General features: G+C 43.7%; 1 protein-coding gene across 9 annotated transcripts in view; it reads left to right on the forward strand.

Annotated features, from left to right (window-relative positions):
• The window catches only part of wnk3 (WNK lysine deficient protein kinase 3), a 37,940-nt gene that overhangs the window by 6,297 nt on the left and 11,910 nt on the right, over positions 1 to 19,733 (forward strand). For 5 of the 9 annotated variants that reach the window (XR_011690828.1, XM_071476136.1, XM_071476140.1 and 2 more), the window contains exons 2-11: positions 2,118 to 3,298; positions 12,049 to 12,221; positions 12,982 to 13,202; positions 13,695 to 13,852; positions 14,030 to 14,118; positions 14,250 to 14,469; positions 14,701 to 15,028; positions 15,228 to 15,346; positions 15,454 to 15,657; positions 16,209 to 19,607. Coding sequence is in view for 8 of the 9 variants with exons in the window: in XM_071476136.1 (XP_071332237.1) it covers positions 2,570 to 3,298; positions 12,049 to 12,221; positions 12,982 to 13,202; positions 13,695 to 13,852; positions 14,030 to 14,118; positions 14,250 to 14,469; positions 14,701 to 15,028; positions 15,228 to 15,346; positions 15,454 to 15,657; positions 16,209 to 19,607 (5,640 nt within the window). In the remaining variant the exon portion in view is untranslated. The remainder of the gene's footprint in view (positions 1 to 2,117; positions 3,299 to 12,048; positions 12,222 to 12,981; positions 13,203 to 13,694; positions 13,853 to 14,029; positions 14,119 to 14,249; positions 14,470 to 14,700; positions 15,029 to 15,227; positions 15,347 to 15,453; positions 15,658 to 16,208; positions 19,608 to 19,733) is intronic. The other 4 variants (XM_071476139.1, XM_071476137.1, XM_071476143.1 and 1 more) reach the window with 4 other exon arrangements.

A 19,733-nucleotide genomic window follows, 5' to 3' on the forward strand; every position in this document is an offset into this window, starting at 1 on the left:
GTGGCCCTTGACAGTCCCACGTGTTCATTTGTAAAGTAATATGTGTTGTAAACTAATATGCAAAGTGAGCCAATACCCTGACCCCGACTGCACTTTTTACTTTCCATTTACTGCACCATTACACTCTCAGGACAGCCACATTCTTTCAGTACAGCTTTTGTTGTTGGTATGCATTAGCACGTCCTCTTCCTGTAAGTTCAGATCCTAAATCACAAACGGTGACTTTGGGTTTTGCTGCATTCATAATTGGTGGCCCAACCTTTTCTCTTAGATGCTGGCTTCAGAGTAACTTCAGGTTGGCTGGTGAGAGATCACTGGCTGCCGGAAGCCAGAGGAGATATAATACCGAGGAAAAGATGGAGATTGATAGAGGGGAATTGAAGATAAAGATGTCAAAACTCTTCCAGTTGCATAGACGCTCTCACACACAAACACAACCCCAAACTGTGAATGAGTTACGGTGTTGCAGGGGGATTGCCATGTCAGAGGAAACCTGCTGTGTTCAGTTTCACCTTCTGCTGGCAGTGGATAGTGCGGAGGGCCAATTTGAAACTGTGTCTTATCACCATGCCTGAGTGGTTGACTTGAATCATAATCATAGTTGTGTATATTTATGAGCCCTTTGTTGCAGATGTGTGGTAGTCACTCCAGTACAGTTCCAGGACAGTCCCTCTGCGTATGAATTATTCACACCCAACCGGCCCATAGTTCATCATCCATATTTAATGGTTGGGATCGCCTGCTAACTGCAGCTTGCTGTTGACTAATGGAGCCGTTCAACACAACTTAAATCACAAGATGCTGATTAATGTGCATTTGATGGCTGATGAAGGCATGTGTAATTGTTGACCAGGCCAGCTGGGTATTCTTTGAAGACTCTGGTTTAAATGTCAGATTTGTGACCATAACAAAGATGAAGTTTTTGTTTGGCAAGCATTTTTATTTTTTGAAAAAATTAGCAGTGGATGGTCTTACAAGAGAGAGCTGTTAAATCAGTTACGACTCTTCTTAGTGGAGCGCTTCAGCATTTTATATCCACTCTTGTCTAATTTACACATATATTCACACCAGGGGTCTTGAACCTTTTTCACTCTGAGAGCTACTTTGGCAAAATAGAAGGGGCTGAGAGCCACTCATGTCTTACATTACTGGTTACATTTATTCACATATTGTTTCAAAACACTCAAAGTGATCTCCAAAACAAATCAGACGAATAAGATAATTTAACAAGTTATCAAATATCAATATCCAAAACTCACATTTTGTACCAAAAACATCTGAAAATCACATCACACCAGTGAGTCATGATTCAGTCAAATCTGAACACACAGACCTGATAACACCATTGCAAATGGATATCCATAAATCTGCTTAGAAATCAGAGAAAAAAGAAGCTCATTAGTAAGTAATAGTTGTCAGTATATCCAATGGTACATAACAGGAACATAAAATAGTTCAGTATATACTTAATTTGACAAAAGTTGAAGCCCACAGCTTAACTCACTTAATCCATGGCAACATATTTCCAGTTTCTTGGAAAAGTTTAGTTTGTATCTGTTCTGTTACCCAGAAGAGTTATTATCAGTGCATGGTGCCAAGGGCATATCTGATGTAAACAACCTTGACAGGGTAACTCATTTGACTGACAACTGACAAAATAATTATTTGGTGATGAAGAGCGGTGGAGATGTCTGTGTATTTGATTTAGTTGCATTTGGAGTAGATTAACTGAGGTGAGGTTGTGTTGCTTAAGGTTTGTACTATGCAGCCATGGTTTGTAGATACTATATTCTCAGAACCTTTGGGTGAGTTACTCTTAAACAGGGGGTGAGCTACTCGTCCCTGAGACCCCTGATTTACTCAGACTGACTGGGCTACTCTGACGGTCCTCTTCCTTACAGAGGTGCTGTGAGGAGTTTTCTGTCAGTTTACATGTTTTGATGTTGGTTCATTTTGTCCGTGTGAAGTATTGGGCACCCTCTGAACTATTCAAATGTATCTCATCAAATATAAACACTTGCATTCTTATTAGAGAGCTAAAAATTTCAACAACATGACAGCAGTTCTCTCCTCTGACTGTCTGAATATTAATGAAATGTTTTGTTTATGTCTTGCAGGGTTTACTTGAAGATATTCACACAACAATTTGAAAGAAAAACACTGCATCTTTCCCAACAGACTCCATAAAACTGGTTTAGTTTGTTAGTAAGAGCTGGGAGACGTGTGCTTTTTTTTTTTTTTTTTTTTTGTTTTAACCGTAAGTGGGATATGAAGAAAATGTAGGAAATGTTGAGGAGGAAAGTGAGGACAGAAACTATCCTTCAACAGCTGTGGTCTCACATTCCTGTGCTGCCATAAAAATCAGAGAAAAGGAGACAGAGAGGACGAGAACAGAGCAAAAGTGGGAGAGGGTCACCAGTTTAACCAAGGAAGAACTGGAAGAACAGCCTGACAGACTAGAAGGAGTGAGTGGGTGACCACAGAAAGAGAGAGAGACGGGGACTGACGGAGGAGCAAAGGTTTGGAGGAGGGGGAGGAGGTCCAGGAGGGGTGGGAAAGGCCATTCCCCATGGCTACTGACCCAGGAGAGCCCACAGGCACCGAGGACTCCTCGGAGAAACCTGATGGACAGAGGGAGGAGGACACAGAGCGGGAGGGCAGGGCCAACCAACAGAGGGAGAGGGCACACAGCACCCATTCAGACCTCTCCTCCTCCCAGACTCAGGAGAGGACAGCGACAGGAGACAAGGATGGAGGAATCCGAGGAGGAGGAGGAGGAGAAGGGGAAGCCAGCCAGGTGGGCGAGGAGTCCGCAGTCAAACCAATTTCATTCTCCACGCCCTCCTTACCAGTTGACACTGGTCAGAAACGACTGAGGAGGGAGAAGCGCTTCTTCAGGAAGAGTGTTGAGATTTGTGAGCAGGACGATGATGTGGAGGTGCCCCCTGAGGCGCCTCACAGTGCACCCCACCTGGAGCTGCGTTCCTCAGACTCAGTCTTCACCAGCAGTGCCCAGCAGCAAGGGGCTGCTTCATCCTGTGCTGCCCTGGGTCATGACCCATCTTGTCCCAGTTCCAGCCAGGAGCCTGGCAAGGATGCTCCTTCCTCCACACCCACCCACAGGGGGAAGGAGCGGGAACGTGAGCAGGAGGAGGAGGCAGAGATGAAGGCTGTAGCTACTTCTCCTGGAGGCAGGTTCCTCAAGTTCGATATTGAACTGGGCAGAGGAGCCTTCAAAACTGTGTATAAAGGCCTGGACACTGAGACTTGGGTAGAGGTGGCTTGGTGTGAACTTCAGGTAAGACAAACTGCTTCCTTTTCTTTCACCAATCACTATACATAATTATAAATTCTACATTAAATTACTTGAATGATGAAACAATCCCAAAATAATCTTAGAGAATTTAAAGAATCCAGATTGTGTACCCAAGGTGAGAAGTAAATGGAAATACTTTATATCAACAAACAACATTTCCAATTAGTGTGCTGCGAAGAAATTGGTGTGCTGCGAAATTAAAGCCCAATGCTGTGCTTCTGAAGTGAATTGCATTAGATGTCTCCCAGGAGCCCTTCCTCCTGAAATCTGGAAATCTCAGCACGTTGTCTGTTTGCTTTTCATACTGTGAGACTGCAGTTCAGTGGAGACCGGGGTGAAAGGGAGGAGCATCGCTTGTAGCTGACTGACAGCACAAAGTGAAAGTGTAAGGCTTTGCCTTTTCTAGGGCTGTTATGAATAATAGAATCATAGGCTGTCAGAGCGTCTTCTTGTTGTGATACGGTATCCTATTAGAAAGAGTATTTCTGCATTGGCTTGAATTATAAGAATTCATTTGTGAAACATAAGGGAACTATTCATTTAGGGATTGTATTAATGGCGCTTTGTTCTAGGTGTAGTGTTTGAAATCAGGCAAGGGCCCCTAATAGCTCTTGAGAACAAACATCTTGAAGGGTGTAGCAGGTGTATGTTTTCTATGATTTGTTACTTTACTAATCAGGCAGTCAACATGTATTACAAATGTTACAATTAGAAGTTATTGTTCTTATTATCAATTATATGGCAAGGCTTCTTTTAACATGCGTCTGGGTATAGCAGAGGCCACAGTACAGCACAGTACACGCCACAGCCCGCTCTTGCCCATCATGTAATGTAATGAGTTATGAAATAGAAATAGTCATATGAAAGGGAATCTCTGAATGGGATGCATTTTGTGGGCACAGAGGACATAGGAACACTGCAGCAAATGTAGGTGTAACAACAGCAAACATTACTGTAACAACAAATCTTTGTCATGCATTGCGGTGGGAGGAAAATAATGAAATATGATGATTTTTTTATACCAGAGCACTACATGCTGTAGCCAGTCAGATTCATTATGCTCAGAAGTAATGAGAAACATTGTTAGATGGTGTGAATTCAACATGTGGTGGGAGACAGACTTGTGGAGGAGAGAAGAAATGCGTCCCTCTGACTCTTGGCCTCACAATAGAGAGCAGTGTTATGGTAAGCCATCTGATTTGACTGCTGGCTTTGTGTAAGAAAAGTCAGTCATGTGTTTGGTTTGGAGCTAATTCCAAAACAAGAGCCTTGACTAATCCTTAAGATCAGGGCCTGTCTGTTGGGCTAACAAGCAGCAGGCATGCCCCTATCACCTGTCCTGGTGTTTCTCCAACACCTAGAGAATCAGCTTCACATCAGCAGTGGGGCTCTGCTGCTTGGTATATCATACTGCCACAGCTCCTGTACAGTCCTGTTTAAATGCTTAAATGCTGCCCTTTTTCCATGTGATCTGCTCGGCTTCCAAAGGTAGCCCCTTTCACCGTCAGTAATAATGTTATTACTAATATGTTTTGCCACCAGACAGCATTCTTTTATGACACCATCAAAGGGACCGCACTGTATTTTGCCATGGCTCAGGAGTGTGAGCAAATCCGTGCTGGTAAAGCATTTTTTTTTTGAAAATGAAAAGACAGTAGGCTTAAGCTGATTTGCGCACCCATATTGAATCTGTGATATCCAATTTTGTCTCCACAAATGCACTGGGTCAAATGAAATCCCATGGAGAATAACTAGTTTTTGCTGGTTATTTGTTTATTTTAAGGACATTAATGGCTACATCAATCAGAAACTACAATTACAAGCACTCTATGTATATTTTATTGTCTAATTAGATTTTATATTATAAACAGATAGGAAAACAGCCTCTGAGAAAATAAACTGACTGAGATTCTGACGCACAGAACAAGAGCAAGGAGAAGGGAGAAAAGGCAGTGTGAGAAAGAAAAGAGAAAGACACAGGAGGACATGGTGAGAGAGAGAGAGAGGGGGAGAGAGAGGGAGAGAAAGGGAGGTATGGAGAGGGTGAGCCAAACACAGGATTACGATGGCATCCCTCCCAGAGAGCAGTTGTGTAGCTAATGCTGATGCTAAGTTACCACATGCAGGGAGACACATGAACACACACACATGCACGTACACACAGACAGTACACAGTGGTCTGGTCACGCGCCTATCGATGGATCCAGTGCCACATTCAGTGCAACATTCTAGTCACTCAGGTCACATGGTCTCTACTTTTTTCTCCACCTTACCAAATCTTGTGCACAGTTCCAATGCAAAGTGGCATGCGAATGGGCAGTAGTAATCAGAGTAATAATGATAAGAAATGATTAGCTTACTGTGTTAATAATGACAGACTTGATGCATGTACTAATTTGTACAATCTTTAATAACACATTACAGTGTGGATGTATCTCAGGTAATGATGATTATAAGCAATAATATTTTTGTCTAATTCTTTTAAACAGTGGTAAAAGACATAAAACTGTATCATATTTAAGAATTCTGAGTTGACTCAATTCTTCACACTAATGTAATTTTTATAAAATTGTTATAAGTGCAGGTCCCATTAATCAAACAGCAGACACAGAAGACATTCTGCCCATGTATCTTGATGCCATAAGACCATGGAGAGTCTGTATAACGTTTCCAATTTGAAGGTACTGGATGGGACAGAATGATAAACGGCCTGTACATGACTAGCCAACGCACTACTTGATGCTATTGATGCTATCTACCACTATCCTGTGAGACTGTAACCTTGGAGCACCTAGCTCCTCTCCTTCTGTGTCCACAAAGAGAGGGAAGCCAGGGGATTAGCTGTCCAAATGCAGCTTGAAAGAGCGGGTAATTAAAGTTCACATTGCAGACACCATCTCTCTTCTTTCCTCTCCCTTTCCCTGGGAATTCCACATCTGAAAGGGCAGGGCTATATATCTCCGTCGCTAGTGCTTTGCCATCCGTCACCCTAAGTGGATGTGTTTTGTATGTCTCTTGTACATGTATTACATTTCTGTGTGTGAACTGTAGCTCTCTGTCAACATATGCCAGTGTATGCGTCTGTCACCCTCTCTCTCTCTCTCTCTCTCTCTCTCTCTCTCTCTCTCTCTCTCTCTCCCTTCCTCTTACTCTCCCTCCATCTCTCCCCCCATCACTTTTTGTCTGTGTGAGTGAGCATGCAGAGTGATCCAGGGAGTTAATTACAGTGGGTGCCTGTCAGGCTGGAACAAAAACCCTGCACAGACAGCATAACTCGGGCGGCAGAAACCAGACTGGTTCAACCCAGTCATCCCAGACTGGCCCAGCTCAGCTCACCTTACCCCAGCCACTCTCACAGGACTACAAACACTAGAGCATGAATAACTACAGTGCCGAAGGTTGCCATGATGATTACCACCTTAAATATTTGGTGATTTAACATGTATGGTTAAAGAGCCTTTTGGGTTTATGTCTGCTGGTAAATGTCAGTTTAGGATGCTGCCTGCTACAAACACCATGCCATGCTGTGTTTCTAAGTGAAAAGACTCATAATTACTAAGGGCAACTTGGACTTTGACAGGGTTGAGAGTTATGTTAACATCAGATTTCAGTTTTTAGTGTAGACCCCTTGTTCACCTATATACAGTCAAGACCCCCTGTTTGGTAGCTACCATGATAATTTACCATTAACAATGTTAAGAGATAATCTCTCCCACTGTCAACTGACTGTCTCATGTTCGAGGTAATAGCTGTTTAGAGAACAGTATTATATACTAAAATACTATTTTTCTATATTTACCTATGAGTACTCAGTTGTCAATACTACATTATTAAATGAGTCTTCAGTAGTCATTGCTACATTATTATATGAGTACTCTTCGCTAATGGGTTGGACAACACTCTGCCTTCATTTTCATCCTAACTTCATACCTGTAAGGTTTCGTGACTGTATCTTGCATGGTTGTGCAAGATACTATCGCAGTGATAATATCTATGCACAGACAGACAGACAGACAGACACCCGCCCAAACTTTATTATTATCTATTATTTTTATTATTTTTTATCTTTTTTAATTATTTTATGTTGACATCTTGTAGGTTGTCTTTCTTTGTACTGTCCACTTCACTGCTGTGACTTTCCCCACTGTGAGTTTCATCACTGTGGGACTGATAAAGTTCCTGTGACAGTAGATGAATCCAGGACCACATTTCACCATGATGACACACACACAGATTCACATGGTGAAAACTATATCAGCAATACTGTCACAGCTGGTAACAACAGTAAAGGGAGGAGTTGGAAATTATCTTGATTGCTTAACATTTTGAAAAACCAGTTGGGTTAGGCCAGGTAAAGAAAAGACAGGCTATTGATGGTTGGCTAAAATTAGTAGAGGCCAAATCAAGTGGATTTGGCCTCTACTAATTTTAGTAGAGGATCGATTCCATCGGGGCCTGAACTGACTAGACCCGGATGGAATTGATCAAACCAAACTGACCAGACATGTGTTCATCTAGGGCACAGACAGTTGGCAAGTGTCCCTCGAGCTGTATCCTCTCACCACAATGTTTGTTACCTAACCGGCAACAGAGATTCAATTTCTATTGAATGTTTGAGACATGAACCACATAACACTGGCATGAACTGTATCGCTTAATCAAAATTCAATACGTTTAAAGCACTTATGATCAAACTGTTATGACATGTGATTACCATCCAAGCCAGTCCAAGCAGAAAATCGGAAGCCCTCTTTTAGCTGATGCCCTCTAATATACCTTTGAAAGCCCTTTTTGAACACTTTTATTGACATATGGTTTCTTGGACCTACCATAACTCAGATGTTGTATGTCTTCAGGTTGGCCAGCTACGTTAAAGCAGTGAATTTGCCTCTGCCTTTGTACAACACAGGCACCATAGCTCTAAAACATCCAACAACATGTGGCCTTCTGCTGACAAGTGGTCACCTAAAAAGAAATGGCTAGTGTGTTGTATTGGCTATAGGGATCTATAGAGGTTAGTGAACTTGGCCCACTGGCCTGTGGTTCTAATCTGACATGCAAGCTAGCTCTTTTCCAGCAATCTATCTTGTTAGTCTGAGCTGTTGTAGCTTACAGTAATCTAATCCTAGCCACCCGCCACCTCGGATTTTCAAGCACTGACTTGCTTACTCACACTGCAGGGCAACGCATAAAGCATACACCCTCATGTACAAATATCCACCTACAGCAAGAATAGCACTCCCCTAATTGCTGATAGTGCCCTATATCAACCCTGTTTATGCCCCTGTAGCTGAGGCAAGCTCCTCCCTCAGACAAGAATGTAACCATGGAAGCAGTTCATCTTGTTTAGTTTGTGTGATATCTCACACTCATATAATGTTTGCCAGAATAAATGTTTTAGGGCTCACATGCTTTAGCATTTATAACCCCAGTGTCGTACCTCTTACCTCTACCAAATGTGCCTCGTGAGCCATATACTGTTCATTTCCCCCGGTGTTTTATGAGGCTGCTTAACCTGCAGCTTGACCTTCTGCTCTACCAGATGTCTGATCCAAAAAAATCTCATAGTGAACAACATGGTCTTAGGTGTTACTCTGTTTACCAGGCCATAGTACTTAAGGACCTTCCATGGAGGCACCATGTAACAGGAGACAAAACAACAAGAACAATCTTAAATATAATGTAATTAATTACAATTCCCCTGCATTAAGTACATTATTTGTGAAACTTGTAATTTTATGTACTTGTTCCTGTATTTTAAGAGTTCCCTGATTTTTCCTGGTAGTTTGTCTGCCATCTGTAGCCAAAATAAGAATAAAATCAATCAGCATAATGCCATCTGATCCAACAACACCAAACACTACAGCTTTAAATGTTGCCAGTTAAATCAGCACCTCTGTGACGCAACAATTACACATCATTATCTTCTTGGATTGCATCATATTTTCTAGTGCTGTTGTTAATTTCAGAAAAAGAAAAGCCACTTCAAAGACACATTTCCATTGTCTTGTGATGTACAAGACAATGGAAATTTGTCTTTGAAGTGGCTCACATGGCAGTGAAAATATACACAGTAGTTAAAAACAATGTGGCCGAACAGGAAGTGACTAAGTGCAAATCTGTGCATGTTAGTACTAAGCCCCTTACTGGTTGTTTATAATTTCGATGGCAGTCATCCAGCTGCTCTGCTATACACAGTAAGAGCCAGGTGCGTTTCGAGCTGCCATGTGTACAGTCAAGGTATTTGTAGATTGACTGTGCCCTTAAAGGAAGATGATTCAGCCAACTAACTCATCAACAGCTTTTTCGCATCTACATTTGCATAGGCATGAAGTTATCATCATCTAGAGCATTTACTTGGTTATATTGCAGAAATGGAGAACATTCTGACTGATTTAGTGGAAGAAAGAACAGGCCAGTCACAACAGGGCTTTGTCATGGGTTCACTTTCTATTTATTTGTCTATGTTGTTTTGTAATTTCCCCTTTTCTCTTGTGATGGCTATGTCCCATTTTGTTTTGTCAGATTCATCTTTGTTTTCGCTGTTGTACCAAAGTTGGACTGATGTACTGAAGCATACAACTCCAGGTTATTACCATTATTTTCAATAGTTTATTGAGTAATATCTACTTGTATTCATCACATTGGTCAGTATGAGTGGGGCCTCTTAACTGCAGTAATGGTTTTGAATTGGGTGTGTTTAGCAGTCTTGGCAATGGAAAAAGGGCTGTAGCTTATTAATGACACACTTGTATCGCTTTTATCTAGATATGTTTTTGTTGCTGCGCCTCTGTTTGTGTGACTATGGGTGTGTATGTGCATCGGTGTGAGTGGATATGCAGTGGGGAGCAGGTTTGTGTGAGTCTGTCTAGACACAATCTCACTCACTGAACTCTTTGTGACCTTTTTGCTGACCCTAAGGCTGTCTGATACCACACTCTGAGGGAGACACAATAGACGCTGAGGAGGCAGCAGACAGGGACACACAGGCAGCACTCTGTCTCACACCAAGCCAGACAGTGATGCAGAGTGATGCCCTGACTGTGGGGAGAGGAAGAGGACGGGGGCATCCAAACACAGGCAGTACTCCCTGACAAAATAAAGCACACCAGAAAGAAGACACATGTAGTTTGACAGACAGCATTAACACTTGAGCATGGATAGGCACACATGGTCAGGTACACACATACCATCGCCTAAGACATACCTAATACATACATCGTGTTAGAATAGTACATTATATGCCACTAGTAGCATAAAGTAGTTGGTGTTACGAAAGTATGAGGGCAGTCTTTGGCTGAGCAACTTATTCTTAGCCATAATAGTGCATCGAGGAGCAGCTTTTTTGTTGATGCTACTTCCCTGTTGGGGGGGCCGGTGGTGGAGAGATTGCCTCCACCAGTACTTCCAGAAAAGGACACTGAACCAGTATAGACACAGAGAGCAAAGGATCTCTGAAAAGATGAAACACAGAGACGGGGAGGAAGAGTTGCAGAGGCACTAAAAGAAGAGCACAGGGTAGGAAAAAAAAACATATGATAAATATAGATACATGCAGTTACAGTGAAAGTGCATTACATTAATATCTGTTTATTTGCATACAAACATCTGCAGTACGCTGCCTCCCTTGGGGGAGCTTCATGTAAAGCAAAAAGCTCAACATCAATGGAATCGATCAATGGAAAGCCAGTGTATTTATAGTGGGGTCTGTTTGTGACACGTCTATGGCTGCCATCCGACTCCCCTGCAGATATGAAGTCAGACACACTGTTTTGTTTTTTTCTTTCCTTATATTATACTTTAACATTAATGGTTGAAGTTTACTTGTTATTAAATACAAACCCATGGCAATGAACTCTTTATGTTTTGTTTTAAAACTTTTCAGTACCATCAGATAATGCCCTAAAATAGCAGGTCACAAGGTCAACAAAGGTCAAAAGACCACAAACCTGAAAAGCTTTGTTCCTTGTACACATTGAAATAGCAGACATGAACAGTTGCTTGTGACAAGTCTAAAAATATACACCGACTTAGTGGCGCCAGTCAGGATTTTCTCTGTTGTAAAATCCTTTGATTATCAGCATTTTGTTTGATTATTTAATAACATATCACCATCACATCACTTGCATGTTCATAAATGCTGTTTCCACTTGGCTTTATATTCAGGTAATTTAAAGATATGTGTATTTTTTGTCTGAGTATAGTATAAGTAATTGATGAGAGCACCATCGGAAAAAGAAATTTGAAGAAACTGAATACATCAGAAATACAAGACATTGAAAACAAACAAACACACAAAAACAGAACCAAACACCTTCCCTGTACAACATTCATGAGTCTTAGGTCTTATAAATAACCTATGCACCAGTGTTTAACAGAGGGATTATTGAATGGCTGTCTCTGTTCCTGTGGGATGCTGCTCGTGCCAGTGAATTGGATTTCTCCCATGTCCGGCGGTATTCTGTCCGCCATACTGGGGATGTGTGGCAGATGCAGCAGAAATGTGTTTTATAAAGCTAAGGCTTGGGTGTTGTCTCAGCACTGCTGCAACTTTTATGTTGCTAGTACCATCTAGTGGCAGCCGGTGTTAGTGCGCAGTCATGTATGTGCAGTGTCAGGGAACCTCATGATGTTTTGGGGCTCTGAACAGACTCTTGTGGCAGAATTCTTGTATGGCTATAGCAAATGTTGACATTCATGCAATGTAATTTGGTATGTACCTCTCACCTCAGGACCGCAAGCTGACCAAGGCGGAGCAGCAGCGCTTCAAGGAGGAGGCTGAGATGCTGAAGGGGCTTCAGCACCCCAACATCGTCCGCTTCTATGATTCCTGGGAGTCTGTGCTCCGTGGCAAAAAGTGCATTGTCCTGGTCACTGAACTCATGACTTCAGGAACACTCAAAACGTTAGCACATCCTCCAAATTTCTATAATTCTTCATTCAATGACAGATCACTATTATTGTATCGTTTCATTTTATTGTTATGTAATTTGTTTAAGAAGAATCTTTTAGCCTTAGTGTCTGATTGTCATAACCTTTCTGTATTTCTTTGCCATGTCATGGCACCCAGTAAATGTCACCCACAGGTGGCAGCTCTGTACTGCAAATAGTTACACAGTAATGAGGCTTTAAAATAACAAAAAAAAAAGTTGATATATGGTGTACATCATTATTTACATGTCATGTATATGATAAGTCTAGAAAATTTGATGAGTTTCCCTGACTGATGTCGTCTGTAGCAGTGTTGGTTTTTATAGTAGTGCAAACCAGTAGCTGTAAACCTGCACTTATAGTTTGTTCAGTAAATACTTTGTAGTGCTTCTCAATTTTCTCCCAAATAAACAACAAAAAGATAACATGACTCAAAGCTTCAGCAAGGAGTACTGGTGGCAAACCTTGTCATTTTAGTAAATTATACCAAACATATTTTGTAGAAAAGAACCTTGATTTATAGAGAGCAGCAAAACAGAACAGCAAAACACGTATCACTTATTTTGATGGGGAAGGAAATTAATCTAAATTCATTAACTACAATATAATGTTATCCAAGTGAAGAGTCATTATCAATTATCATGATGGGTATTTATAATATCGTTTTGTCTCATGGTGATCATCTAGCTGTCCATTGTCCATTGACTTTGACTGCATTTGCTCTCTTTGCACAGTTACCTTAAGCGCTTTAAGGTGATGAAACCCAAGGTCCTGAGGAGTTGGTGTAGGCAAATTCTGAAGGGCCTTCACTTCCTTCACACCAGGACTCCTCCAATTGTCCACCGGGACCTCAAGTGTGACAACATCTTCATCACAGGCCCCACAGGATCAGTCAAGATAGGCGACCTTGGGCTTGCCACTCTGATGAGGACCTCCTTTGCCAAGAGTGTCATAGGTAGGCTACATAAGTAGAGCAACTACTTTTTGAGAACAGTGCCAGACATGTAGTAGCTCCATCAGCAAACTGAGTCAGGGCCTATAAATATACTTTTCTGTGCAATCAGCACTGTTAAGATTTTTACAGAGGGCCACAGCTGCCTAAGGGTATTGATTATTATTGACAAAGTGACTATAAAATGCATGTGGGTAGCACTTATTGTAAACAGAGGCCACTGATGAGATGTTGGCTGTGTGAGCCAACTTAACCAGTGCACTGTGAGTACCATTTAGCTCAATAAAGTTTAACTCAGGAAGCGAGAGCAGTTGCCAGGAAGAATCTTAAGAGAGTTTCAATTGAATTTCAATAGTTCCATTCACTTTGGGGCATTTCTGCTCTGTGTGGACAGTGTTATGTGACAGTAAATACAGATATAAACATCGAAGCTGGGGAAGTAGTGTGTAGCTGTCTGCTCGTTATTGACTGTGAACCACCATTTGGTCTTACCAGGAACGCCGGAGTTCATGGCTCCAGAGATGTATGAGGAGCACTATGACGAGTCTGTGGATGTTTATGCCTTTGGGATGTGCATGCTGGAGATGGCTACTTCAGAATACCCCTACTCTGAGTGCCAAAACGCAGCTCAGATCTATCGCAAAGTCACAAGTGTGAGTGCCTTCGACTGCCTTACTCTCATTTAAACTCAGTACATTTGTGGAGATGTCATGTGTGGAACTAATTCTTCTGTATTTGTCTTTCTTTAGTTTATTTAGATGTCAGCCTTGCTATCTGGGTCCATGGTGAAACTGTTAAATACAGTTATTTTCCCATTTCTTTTTCTGTAGGGTATAAAGCCAGCCAGCTTTGATAAGGTGAATGACCCTGAGATAAAGGAGATCATCGAAGGCTGCATTCGTCAGAACAAGAGCCAGAGGTAAATCGGTTTTACTTTCAATCCATGACATGCTGCACTGTCACATGCACAGTTCCTAATCAGGCAATCATAAAGCATTCTGGTAACTGTTTCACCATTCACTGCACCTTTTGTTGTCTTTCCCTTGGCAGACTCTCCATCAGAGACCTCCTAAACCACGCATTCTTTGGGGAAGACACAGGGGTCCGGGTGGAGCTTGCAGAGGAGGACACAGGCACCCAAGACTGTCTGGCTCTCCGGATTTGGGTGGAAGAGCCTAAGAAGCTGAAGGGGAAGCACAAAGACAATGAGGCCATTGAGTTCAGCTATGACCTGGAAAATGATAGCGCTGAGGAGGTGGCTCTAGAGATGGTGAGACACAAGGGCAAGTCATGCCTGACAAGTAGATGGGGGTTCACGGGTGTCATTTATAGTATGGCGTAGAGTGGAAAAAGATTTTGATGCTTTAAAGCTTGAAGGAAGGTCATGTGAGGGGAATCCTTCAGCTCATTTATCAGCCATTTCAACGCAGCTCTTTCTGACCTAAATTCCCTCAGCCTAATCCTACCCATCAGTTAATTAAATCCCCCTCTTTTGCCACAGGTAAAGTCAGGTTTCTTCCACGAGAGTGATGCCAAGGTGGTGGGAAAATCCATCCGTGACCGAGTAAATCTGATCAAAAAGTCACGGGAGCGTCGACAGCAGCAACTCATCCAACAGCACCAGGGCTTTGAGGAAAGAAGAGACTCCAATCTCACTTCCTACACATTTTCTCATCCATCATGCACGTCCTCATTGGGGCCAGGGGCAGCTGGACAGACAGGAGGAGGAGGAGGAGGAGGAGGAGGGCAGGAGTCTGAGGAGCTGCCTGAAGTGGACCAGCACGTCAGACAGCAGCATATTTTCAGTGGGACAACCCTTGCTCTGCCAGGTGGAGTATGCACCTTCATGACATGTTCCAGCTTATGAGAAAGTTGCACTGTGAATTAAACTGACATTATGATGAAACAAATGACATGGTGGAAGTTCACATGAAGAGATCCTATAAAATATGTGTATAAATATAATGATATAATAAAATAAATATGTGTAGCATTTTAACACTGCATCTTAAATTGTGTTTCACCCAGAAGGTGAGAGCATTGGGTCTGCCAGCTGTGAATCTTATGCAAGTGGACAGAGCCAAGCATACTCTCAGCAAGGGGAGTCATACACCCACTCCCAGACGACTCTCCCCCCTACGGCGTCTGTACGTGTCTATGCTGCTTTCACCTCCTTCATAAATGAAACTGAACCGATACTTTCATTATTGTTTGAAATCACTGTATTGATAAATCACACGTTCTTGCACTACAGGGCGCTGGCGCAATGGCTCATCCTCAATTGCTCCCCGCTGGTGAGAGTGGAAGCATTTCAAACATGCCTCTTGGTCAGAGTGTTAGTATGTCCAGCATGTCCATAGGCCAAAGTGGAGGGGGACCTGTTGGTCAGACGTTTCTTCAGCCCAGTTCCATGCCGGTTCCACAGGTATCACCAAGTGTACCTCAACAATATTTTCAGGTGAAAAGGGTGATAATACCAATGTGTATTAAAATGAAAGCCATATTTGCTTTGGGGCCACAACATTTAACATAATTGTTACTGAAACAAAAGCTATGGTCCCACTATTCTGTCACATTTTGGGTTCTTTTCCTTCAAATAACTATTTACCCAACCACAAATCATCCTCATAATCCTCTGAGATTGACCATCTGATTGTGCAGGGTTTCTCCCAGGGAATTGCTTAGCAGAGGTTTAGAGATGTGACGGATTAATATCCTTTGTCATCAAATATATAGTCTTGCCGTGTAAATAGCGCTTCTGCTCATTTTACCTTAAGGTTAATACTTCACTTAAAAGATTATTCACCTTTTCTAACTTGTGCCTGTCTGTATTTCAGGCGAGGTACCCTACTTCTGCTATAAAACACTGTGGGAAACCCTGTTGTATAAAATTGATTGTGCTGTTAATATGTGCCCCTTGCTGAAGCTTATTCTTACCTGTTTTTTCTACCATTTTCTTTTCCCTCTTCTTTCAACACCATTCATCCGTCTGTCATTATCACTGAGTAGTCACAAACATTTCCATCAGATGCATTTCAAACAGCCACTCCCCATGGGTCAATGCCCCCCTCACAGTCATACATACCCCCTGTTTCCCCACAAGCACCCATTAATGTTCTCACTACATCCATGTCAGTCAGTGATCCTGCTGGACTAGCGGGGACCATTGTGCCCCTCGCTCAGCAGACCCAACCTCCTGCCACTCCCATGCAGCTCGCTGACATCATTCCCCAGGCAGCACCCCAGCAAACACAGCCTGTCATGATCCCTCAGCAGACTATTGTCCAACAACAACAGATAGGGATGGATCCCCAGACCTCTACCCTTCAGCAGCAGCCACAACAGCAAATGGAGGCCCAGGCCACTGTGCTCGAACAACAACAAGTTAGCGCCACTCAGCCACCAACAGAACAGCAGCAGCAGAGCTTTTCAGCCACAGCTGTCCAGAAACATCAACACGAGCCTCAGCAGCAGATCTATGTACAGCAGCCTGCTTCACTTGTCCATCCAGCTCCTCAGCAGCAAGTGTTACCGAGACAAACAGGTATGGAGCAGCGAGCTATGTCATTGCCACAGCCAGGGGAGCAACCCCAGACTTACAATCAGCAACCAACAGGGGATCCTCATGAGCAGACCGCAATACAATCTCAACAACTGCAGCAACAGCTTCAGCAACAGCAAACCCTGTTACAGCAGCAGCAGCAACAACAAGCTTTACTGCTCGAGCAACATCAGATGTATGTCCAGCAACAGCTTGATCAGCAGCAACAAAAAGCGTTGCTCCAGCAGCAGCAGCAGCAACAGGCCCAACTACAACAGCATCAAAAGGAGCAGCAGCAAGCTCTTATACACAAGCAATTGCTGGATCAACAGCAGCAGGCTCTAATTCAGCAGCAACAAGAGCAGCAGCAGCAACCACAAGGTCTTGTAAAACAACAACAACAACCACAACAAGCACTTTTACAACAGCAGTTAGAGCAACAACAACAACAACTTTCTTCACAGCAACATCCACAGAGCCAGTTATATCAACAAATTGGACAACACCAAGCTGGGACACAAAAGGAACCAGAGAAGCAACAGATTGTATTGCAACAGCAACCGCAGCAGACTCAACAGCAAAAGGAACATCAATTGCAGCAGCAAGCCTTACTCCGACAAATGGAACAACAGCAGCAACAAGCACTAATACAGCAGCATTTGCAACAGCAGGCTATTCTACAACAGCAGCAGCTACAACAGAAAGCTCAGCTACAGCTACAGCAACAAGAGCAACAACAAATGCAACTCAAGCAGCAGATGGAGCAGCAGCAGCAAGCTCTGCTGCAACAACAGTTAGAACAACAGCGTCAGCAACAAGTCCTGCTACAACAACAACAAGCAGAGAGATTACAGCAACAGGCTCTGATACAGCAACAGATTCAAGAGCAGCAGCAGCAGCAGCAAGCAGCCATCATCCAGCTTCAGCAAACCGAAAAACAAGAGGCTGGCCCTATTCCACAAAGTAACAGTGAGCAGCAGATTCAGCAGCAGCCAACTGATATACAACACGTGTGTATCCCACAGCTAAACACCACTCAGTTTACACCTCATACCACTCTCACACAGCAGCAGGTGATAGAGCAACAACAGCAAGTAGCATTGATCCAGCAGCAGAAGGCATTTGTTGCTCAGCCGCAGCACCATACCTCTGTAATGGATATCCCAGTTGGGGCTCCTGCTGCCACTGAGGTGATTCAGCACCAAACTCAAACTGTCCCACAGGCCCATGTCCCCATGGCCATGCAGACTACACAGATCCCTCTCCAGACATCGGCTGTTGGTCCAGCTCAAGTCTTTACCCAGCAAGGACAAAATGAGCCTCATCCCCAGAACCAGAGCCAGGTCCCAGTCCAATTTATAGCCCAGTCCACGGCCCAAGCAGCTCAAGCTATGATTGATGCCCATGTAACACCTCCAGCTGCAATGATCCAGGGACAGACTCAAGTCATCCAGACCCAGCAAATTCCTTTGCAGACTAGTTACCCAGGACCCGTTACTCCCATTCAGACCCGTGTAGCTGCTCAGACATTAATCCAGACTCAGCCTCTGCACCCCTCAATTACTCAGTCCCAGCAACATGGCCAGGGCCCAACTGGTGACATTCAGATGATGGGCCAACAAAGCCAAACTGCTGTCCAGCCTCCAGCTGCGATTGCCTCAGTTTCCAGTCAAATCCAACACGAGTCTTGTGTTCAGCAAAATGCTCAAATGTCTGGACTTATGCAGCCTCAGCTACAGCAACAAACTCAAGGCCAGCCATCTAGCCAGGTGCATGCTCAGGCTGCTGCTGGCCTTTTAAGCCCTCAGTATGTTGCCCAGATTACCCACCAAGCTATGCCATCTGTACAACAGGATATAACTCATATTACACAACAGCAGCAACAGCAGCCAGTTCTGCACTATCAGCAGATGATTCTGTCTCCGGGGTCAGCTGGCGTTGGAACTAAACCAGATAGCCTCAGTTCTGTAGTTGACCCTGCAAACTTCGTTGCCACTCCTCATCCTGTGCAGCAAGCCTATGCTCCAGGCCAAGTTGTTCAGGCCCAGCAGCAGCAGCCCCAAGGAGGCACTACTGACCCTTCAGTCATTCAGCCCATCTCCCAGCCTGTTATGCCTCAGTCTGCTGAGCAATACCAGCAACAGCTGCAGAAGCTTTCTCAAGTGCATCAACCGCTAGCTCCACCTCCTCCGCAAGCTCAGTTACTGGCACAGCCCATCGCAACCCCCATCCAGCAACCACTTCCTGTAAAGCAGGCTTTGATACCCCATGATGAGAGTCAACTGACCCCACAGTGTCCACCTGCTTCACATCTGGTGACCCATCCTCCTCCACAGATGGTCTCAAGTAATGTGGCTGAGCCTCAGTCCCAGAACAGGACCCTTCCTCTCTATAGTCATCTAGTGGCAGGCCCCACTCCATCTCCACAGCACCAGCCCAAGCAGATGCTGCCAGCTCACACACACACACAAACCAGCATCCAGGCCCAAACACATTCCCAAACACAGACACACATTCAGACACAGGCTCATTCTCACACTCAGACAAACACTGAGACGCCTATTTCTGAACCGCCTGTTATGCCCAATGCTGTCTTTCCTGCACAACAAATTCCCCTAAGCCCCTCTCATACTTCATGTCCCCCAACAACTCTACCATTTCTCCTATCCCACCACCCTACTGCTGCCCCTGCTCCAGAGCTGCCTACATCACCGCCAGCGGCCCAGGTAACCTTACCAGGGCAGGCTGACTTTATCCCCACCTCCCCTCCGCCTGTAACTACTCTACAATCGCTTGATTCTAATGCCCCCAAACTGCCCCAAGCCTCGCTGCAAGACTGTGACCTTTCCCTGCTGGGTATTGCTCAGGTACAGGAAGAATGGAAGTTTGCTTTATTGATTAAGAAAATTTACTTTGCTGACATACTGGCAGAATGAATGAGAATACTGCTATCTAATTATTTGAAAAATCTTTGATTGTGCCTTTTTGATTCA

Source organism: Trachinotus anak, unplaced genomic scaffold (assembly GCF_046630095.1).
Source record: "Trachinotus anak isolate AG129_WGS33_773 ecotype Australia unplaced genomic scaffold, CSIRO_AGI_Tana_v1 ptg000004l, whole genome shotgun sequence".
Classification (NCBI taxonomy): Eukaryota; Metazoa; Chordata; class Actinopteri; order Carangiformes; family Carangidae; genus Trachinotus; species Trachinotus anak.